Genomic DNA, 8,668 nt, shown 5'->3' with positions numbered 1-8,668 from the left:
TTCAAACAAGTTTAACATTAAATTTTATTCAAATTAGTGAAATGGTCTAAAAGGTTTCTTGAAAAAGAAAATATTACTTCAACCAAGTGGTAAAATATGCACAAATTCAAATAATTATGCAATCAAACATGCAAATGCAACAACTAACAAGGAAAATAAACCATTGGTGTTGAGATAGAAGAGTAACTAACCTATGGAGATCGATATCGACCTCCCCACACTTAAAGATTGCACCGTCCTCGGTGCATGCTGAGATGTGCAGGTGGACGGGTTGTTCCAACTGATGCTTTTCTTCAAGGATTGTGTAGATGGACTTGTTTGTCTCCCCTTTTAGAAGTTTCTCCCTTTTTTCGTCTTCGGTGGCTAGCCTGAAAGAAGAAAAAAAAAAGAACAGTAACCCAGAAATAAAGATAAAATAAAATATAGTTGGGTTAATGCCAGATAATGAGGGTCTCAATTACATGGTAGTTACAACATGCAAATGAGAAAACAGTAGAAGTACATGGCAAATCAAGAGTGCAAAAATTTGCAAAAATAGGGAAGAGAGTGTGGGAAAGGAGAGATAATATAAATTCATGTCAATGTAAAAGTAATACAGGTATAAAAGATTGACATTGATATAAATAATATTACCTATCCATAATGAAACAAGTCACTAAGCACCCAAAAAAATTCAAGAAAAGATGCAACAGTTAAATAAGAAAATTAACACCAAAGGAAAAATAATGAATTTAGAAAAGAAAAGAAAAATATGCACAAAATTAAGATGCAATGAATGAAATATTCAAATAAATTAAGTAAAATAGAATGAAGATGAAAAGGAGTAAGAAGTGAAAGAAATAAAGTAAGAAAGAAAGAAGAAAAGATAGAGGAAATTAGGATTAGAAAAGAAAAGATAAGATAATTGGCGCTGATCTGGATAAGTTGTGCGGCGCAGGCGACGCGAACGCGTGAGTGACGCGGTCGCATGGTGCGCGATAAGGTCAGGTGACGCGGATGCGTGGGTCACGCGATCGCGTGGCCTGATTTGTGCGATTGGCGCGAGTGCAGCCTCGCGTTCGCGCAACTCTCTGTTTTAAACTCTTTGTGCTAATTTTCAAGGTGACGCGTTCGCGTGGTGGACGCGATCGCGTGGTTGACCTTATTTCTAATATGACGCGGACTCGTGGGTGACGCGTTCGCGTGGGAGGACTTGGGCTTCTAGCACGAGTCCAGCCCTACTCCAACAAAACTTTCGGCCATGCACCCCTTTTACGTCGATCTGTTGGAGCACGCGTTCGCGTGGGCGTCGCGGACGCGTGGGAGGCTATTTTCCAAATGACACGGCCGCGTGGGTCACACGGACGCATGGGCATGTTTGAGCCTAAAGCGCGCCTCCAGCCACGCTTTCACGTGACTTTTTGTTTACTTTCTTTTCTTCACAACGCACTGGTGACGCGGACGCGTCAGCGACGCTGCCGCATCGCGTGCGTGATTTTTTTTATAATGCAGTATGCAGAATGCAATGCTAATATGAATGTTACGCAAAACTTCAGGTTCAATACAATAAAATAAAATAAAACTCGAAAACAAATAAAACTAAATAAAAAATGAAAAAGGAACGATCATACCATGGTGGGTTGTCTCCCACCTAGCACTTTTAGTTATTGTCCTTAAGTTGGACATTTGGAGAGTCCTTTGTTATGGTGGCTTGTGCTTGAACTCGTCTTGAAACTTCCACCAATGCTTGGACTTCCAATAAGCTCAATCAATACCAAGTAAATTCCTCAAGCTTTGATGGAGTTCTTCACAAGCTTTGAGCTCCCAGAGTTGATCTTCATATATTCCTGGATCCCAAATCTTGTTTCTACACCCGTCTTCAAGTTGATTATCATGATTCCATCTGGGTGGTTCAGCTTTAGAATTCTCACTGAAGCGTCCAAACAACTTCCTAGACCCATTCGATTGAGCTCTACACCAACCCTTGCATTTAAACTTTGAGCACACAACCATGTTGAACCTTGCATGACAACTCCAACTACTAACCATCTTCCTTTTATGCTTAATGCCACAAAGAGCTCTAAGCTGACCATCTGTTTCAAGTAAAGCATATTCAAGTGAGCTAATTAAGCTTAGAGATGAAAGATTTACCCACTTGAATGAAGGAATGGATGGTGATGGCTTTGGGGGAGAGGTCTCCAACAGCATTGGCAAGGTGATTTCCAGCTCCAGTCCCTTGAGTTCTTCCTTGTCAACTTCTACCTCCTTGTAAGTCTTCCTCTTGGTAGCTTTCTTCCAATTCAATCTCTTCTTTATTGCTCACCAAGGGCATGGGAGGCTGTGCTTCTTCTTCTGTAATCTCCATCTCTTGACCAACCTCTTCCAAGTCTTCAACTATGATATGCCTTGGAGGTTGTACACCCTCCTCAACATCAAATGCAACCGTCTTGGAAGGAGGTTCTATGTCTTGACTTTCCCATGGAGGTTCAGCATCTCCCAAGTCTTCAACCACTTCTTCCTTTTTAATAATTGTTGCTTTGTCCAGTTGTTTAATTATAAGACCATACTCATCCTCGATGATTTTCTTTTCATGACAACTCCTTTCAACTACTCCTTCATCTTCAAGGGTCTCTCCTACCTTTACCCGTAGGACCTCCTCTAGCTCTGACGTTAGGATTTTTGCCAGTAAAGAATTTTATAAAAATAGTCGCGTTGTAGGTATAGTTTCTAAACCAACAGAAATCCCTTCGTACAAATGTTTTGGTTGTCACATGTAACAAACCCCTAAATAAATTGATAACCGAAGTATTTAAACCTCGGGTCGTCTTCTCAAGGAACTGCAGGGAAGTATGTTCTTATTATTGGTTATGAAGATTGTAAATTGGGGTTTTTAAGATGAGGGACAAGTAATTTAAAGTGCAATCAAAATAAGTAAAAGACTGTAAAATAAATAAATAACTGTAAAATACACTTTTGGTAAGGTATGAGAAATTGGAAGTCCAATCCTTGTTATCCTTATCAATGATGATGAAAATTGAATCTTAATTCCGCTTAGTTAGCCTTTACTTAAAGTAAAGAAAGGTCAAGTAACTAATTAGTTTGATCTTCAAATCCTAGTTAATCCCTAAGGAAAGATTGGGATTATTGAAGTTCAATTCAATTAGCAAAGATAACAATTATCAATCATGTTTGAGTTTGATAACTCCTGAGTTACTAATTTCTTAACCAAGACCAAAAGGGGAAAAGGTAAATCTACCGGAATAAAAATGTCTTCAGATTGGAAGCAACAGTAACATAAATAAAGGAAAGCAATCATAAACTGAAATACCTCAAATAATATTAATTCAAAGAATAATCTGTAACATAGAAGAATTCATAAATTAAATTGAGAAGATAAATAAAAAGGGAATATTGAACCTGATAAAAAGAGATAACCCTGAAAGCGAATAAAATCCTAAATCTAAATCCTAAAAGAGAGAGGAGAGAACCTCTCCCTCAAAACTACTTCTAAATCATGAAAAGTAACTAATTGGAGACTCTCCTTCTGAATGGATGCATTCCCCCACTTCATAACCTCTGATCTGTGCCTTCTGGACTTGGATTTGGGCCAAAAAGGGCTTCAGAAATCGCTGGGGGCATTTTCTGTAATTTCTGGTGTGTGGCCTCTGTCACGCGTCCGCGTGGGTCACGCGGTCGCGTCAATTGGAGTTTTCCTTGCCACGCAGTCGCTTCAGTCATGCGTCCGCGCCATATGCATTTCACTCAAGGCACGCGATCGCGTCAATCACGCGGTCGCGTCACTACCATTTCGTGCTGGCATGCAGCCGTGTCGCCCATGCGATCGCATCACTGCCAGTTTCTTCAAAAACTCCATTTTATGCTTTCCTTCCAATTTTGTATGTTTCCTTTCCATCCTTTAAGTCATTCCTGCCTTAGAAGATCTGAAACTACTTAACACACGAATCACGGCATCGAATGGAAATAAAGGGTAATTAAAATAATTACTTTTAAAGCGTAGGAAACATGTTTTTCACATACATCACATAATAAGGAAGGGAAAGTAAAACCATGCAATTTATATGAATAAGTGAGTGAAGGATTGAATAAATCACTTAAATTAGGCACAAAATATATCATAAAATATGGGTTTATCAACCTCCCCACACTTAAACAATAGCATGTCCTCATGCTAAATCCAAGATAAAGAGTAAGGTAAGGTTGAAGTGGTGGAATCTCATGCAATGCAATCTATTCTAAATACAACTACCTAAATGAATCATGCAATTCTAATTTTTTTTTATTCACTTGTATATAAAACATACATGTAGTTAAATTAATTCACATTCTCAAGGAATCATATATGCATAGCCAAACCTTGGATAATGATGAAGCACTTTTACAATTGAGATGGGAAAGAAAAATATTTTACAAACTTGCAAGACAATTAGCAATTTAAGCAGAGATATATGTTGATGAGTTATTGAACCCTCACTAGATTTTTTGTTTACTCTCTAGCCACTCAGTGTTTATTGGGTTAATCACTCTTTTCTTCTTTTTATCCTTACTTTCTATAACTTTGTTCTTCATCTAACCAATCAACAATTATAGAATATAGGCATACAAAAATCATGAGGTCTTTAATTAAGGTTGTAATGGGGCCAAGGTAAAGGTAAGGGTATATGTATAAGGCTAAGTGAGCTAATTAAGTGAATCCTTGATTAGTCTAAGATCTCACCTAACATACATGTTTTGTAAAGCAAAGCTTCTTTACCTATTTTCCCATATTTTTCCCACTTTTCATGTTACATGCTCGTATTTAATTTTTATTTATTTTTACCCCATGTGCATTGCTTTTTGCATTTAGGGAATTCTTTTGTATCCCCTTTATTCAAATACTGAAACTTTTTTTTTAATGCACATGGTAATTCAATTATTTTGATTTTACATGAGCATGCTTCCCAAAATTTTTATTTTGAATTATGTTATTCTTTTTAACTTTCTACCCTTTGTTTTTATCATCCATGTTCCCAATAGGTTTCCCTGCTTACACAACACACAATTTCTATCTTAAGCTAACCAAGGATTCAACTTGGGATTTTTATTTTGTTTTTCTGCTTAAGGCTTGTAATGTGGTTATAAAATAAGAGGGGATTAAAGGCTCAAGGGGGCTAACAAGGGTGATGTAAAAGGTAGGCTAATTTGGAAATAGTGAGCTAGAATCAAACAATGGCATCAATCACTTTCTTGGTATGTATCTATATTCTATAATCAGACATATAGATTAAAACAAAGTAAAGAACACCAGAATAAATAAGAAGGGCGGAACACACAGGAATAAAATATGATGGTTTAAATGTAACCATGCAATTAAGCTCAAAACTCATAGGCTGTGTGCTCTCTAACTCAAAAATCATATATCAGTTATATATTTCAAGCAAGTAAAAATTAAGAGTTCCCATTATTCTCAATGTAAATCTTAAGGTGGCTTTAAAGTTCTAGTGTTTCTCCTTGATGAAATGTTGTTAACTAACTAACATCTAATGCTATATACAAGGTGTGGGTTGTTTTTATTCTATTCAAGTCTCTAGTTTACTTTCTTTTTATATTTTTAATTTAAACTAAGTTATCTTATGCTAAAAAGGGTAAACTATACTAATCAATCCACATTTTCTATAACTAATAAGTTAGAATTGCAACTAAACTAAATGGCTAAAATATGAACTAAAGTGCAAAATACAGAAATATAGTAAAAATACATGAAAATAGCAATGTATAAGTGCTGAGAAATAAAAATAAAGATCAAAATACAGAAAAAGAACAAAATAAAATAAAAAAGGGTCTGTAGTGGTTCACCAAAAAATACGCCAGAGATGGCGACCTCTCCACACTTAAAATGAAGCATCGTCCCTGATGCTCACTCAAGCAAGGTGTGAAGGGGTGTCATCACTGGAAGGATGGGTAGCTGGGGTCTCTGTGGTGGTGGTCGGAGGATCTGCCTGCTGCAGAGGAGGTGCTGACTGAATAGGAACCTCAGGGTTTGCAGCCTGAATCTGATGCGGGGCCTCCTGATGTGATGCAGCCTGCTCTGTGCCTGCCTGCGCAGCCTCTCTCTGTGGATGGGTCTCTGCCTCGTGGTCATCCGCCTCCTCCTCAGATGGCTCTGATGGGGTGTCAGGCTCGGAGGGGATGTCGCTGCTAGAACGGATCATCAGCTTCAGGTGCTCATAGCGTCGCTTGCTGCGATGCTCAGATCTCTCGTATCGCCGTCGGTTGTGGCGCTCCATCTGGTCTAGCTGCCAAAACAGGCGGTGCACTAAGTGATAAACCAGCTCTGAGGCAGGTGGAGGTGCAGTGGTGGTAGCAGGGGTAGCTGTAGAGGAAGAGGGGCCGGCAGATGGTGTGGTTGTCTCATCAGTAAGAGTGAAGAATGGAGGTTTGTAGCCCAAAGCCAGAAAGTTTCTGCTGTGAGGGATAATTTTCTTACATTCTGCAGCAGGTGGCTTCTCATCAGCATCCTCTCAAGGCACGTCAGCTCGACGGCCAAGCTGTGTAATCAGATATGGAAAGGGGAGAGTGCCTCGGACGTGGACCCTGGCCATGTAGTACCGAATAAAGCGTGGTAGGTACAGGTCCTTACCCTCCATCACACACCATAGGAGGGTGATCATAGCGGCAGGTAGCTCCGTCTCGTGAGTACTCAGCATAATAAAGTTGCTTAGGATCTGATGCCATAGCCGAGCCTCATCGTTCAAGTATGCCCGCTTGATTCCCTTAGGCGTGGTGGTGTTCTGACCCATGACCCATGGAACAGTAGGGTCAAGGGCTATCCGTGCCTTGACGGCATCCCAGTCAAACTTCATGAAGCGCATGTCCTCCTCAGCCTGTTGATAACCATCTGGCTGATCGGATTTAGGCAGGAGCTTCAGAACATCCTCTATGGCCTCTTTAGTGACCAGTATCTGCTTCCCTCTTAGGTTGACTGCATCTAGGGAAGTTTTGAAGTAATTGCAGTAAAATTCCCGTACCCAAGATGCATTGACCTCAGTCAGGTTTCTCTCCAGGAAGAACTAGCCTCTTTGTTTGATCTGATCAGAGGTGTATTGTTGGAGTTCTTCTGGGATCTTCAGAGTCCTCTCCAGGTACAGGTTCCTGGAGGTTGCAAACACTAGATACTTCAGCTCATAGTATCGGTTTGTAAACTTAATGGGATCAGTAGCAGGGAGTAGCTGGTCAGCCTTCTCCTGCGGGGTAAAGTGTTTCTCCCGCCAGGAGTCATCATGCATGATGTTTAGGATGGACATGGAGGATTCTCTTTTTTTTCGTTTGCCAGTTGTTGCCTTTCCTTTTCCCTTTCTTTGGGTGTCAGACATCCTGAAAAATAGAAAACCAGGATATAATAAAAACAGAAAAACAAATAGGCAAATCACAAAATAAGCATATAATGGCAAAGGAGCAGTGGAGTAATGAAAATGAGTTAAGTAAATGTGCATTAAGGATTGTATAGGAATTAGAAAACTGAGAAGAAAAATTCACAATCCAAAATGTATGAGAAATCATGTTAATTAGGAAAATGTATCATTATGCCTTGGTTAGAAGGTGAAAGAGAATAGTGAAAAACCAATAAAGATGTTTTGAATGGTTAGGTTGGTTAGGAATGAAAAAAGAGTTTAGGAAGTTAAAATTAGTGAATTAGTAAAAAGTGGGTTAGAGTAAGTGGCATAATGAGCAATTTCTAAGTAACAAGCATTCTCAATTAGAAGCTACAGTTAACTCATATCCAAACAAGGGAATCAGGTTGATGATGAATCAAAAACTAGAAGCTAAACATCAAAAATGCAGATTATGAACCAGGAAATTAAAAAGAATAAGAAAACTTGCCCTGGTATTCATGAATTGGTTTTGGTAAAAGCAGAGTAAAGCAAAGTTCAAAGTGCCAAAACCAAGATATGAATGGAAACAAAACAGTTTACAGAAAATTGGGCAGCATTTCGGCTAAAAGTGGATGTTCCCGGAAATAAGAAATTATAGCATATGAACAATACTAACAGTAACAGCAGAATTGCGAAATTAATGAAACAGGTAGCAAGAACAGCGCAATTAATCAGGCCTAAATCCACTAATCACATCCTGGGCTACCTAACCACCTAGAATCCACTACAACATGCATATCTAACTAGTCTAATTATGAAGGTAAACAGAAAAATATGTAATTAACTATGAATTGATAGAAGGGTGGTGTTCAGCGGAACCTGGAAGGCGTAGGAAAGAAGGTGGGTAGAGAGGTGGCTAGGGGATGGTGGTGGTGGCAGCTGATGCGGCGGTGGAGGGTGGCACGGCGGCGGTGAGGGCTGTTCGGAGGCAGGGGGTTTGGAAAGGTAATGGGGGAGGGGTTAAGGGGGAAGGAAGGGAAGGGGGGTGTGGGTGGTGGTGGGTGGTGCGGCTGGGACGGAGCGGCGGCGGTGGGTGTGGCGGTCGCGGAGGGGGGCAGTGGTGGTGGAGGGAAGAGGAAGAAAGAAGAAGAAGAAGAAAGAGGGGGAAGGGGGGTGGCGTGGCGGTGGGTTCTGGGTGGTCGACGGGGGCGGCGGTGGTTGGTGGTGGTGGCTGGAAGTTGGTGGGGGTTGGTTGCAGAGAAGAGAGGAAGGAGAAGGGGGGTGGGGGGGCGCGAATGGGTAGGGTTTCGCGTGGCTGG

At 40.3% G+C, this 8,668-nt stretch overlaps 1 protein-coding gene across 1 annotated transcript in view; it reads left to right on the top strand.

Annotated features, from left to right (window-relative positions):
* Positions 8,273–8,668, top strand: part of LOC107627252 (glycine-rich protein DOT1-like) — an 8,052-nt gene continuing 7,656 nt past the window's right edge. Inside the window, exon 1 of the mRNA XM_016330105.1 lies at positions 8,273–8,596. Within this exon, the coding sequence (XP_016185591.1) occupies positions 8,273–8,596 (324 nt within the window). The remainder of the gene's footprint in view (positions 8,597–8,668) is intronic.

The sequence above is a fragment of the Arachis ipaensis genome, chromosome B02 (assembly GCF_000816755.2).
Source record: "Arachis ipaensis cultivar K30076 chromosome B02, Araip1.1, whole genome shotgun sequence".
NCBI classification, from domain to species: domain Eukaryota; kingdom Viridiplantae; phylum Streptophyta; class Magnoliopsida; order Fabales; family Fabaceae; genus Arachis; species Arachis ipaensis.
Note: the sequence above shows the minus strand (reverse complement) of the source record. Positions and strands in the feature narration are given on the sequence as shown.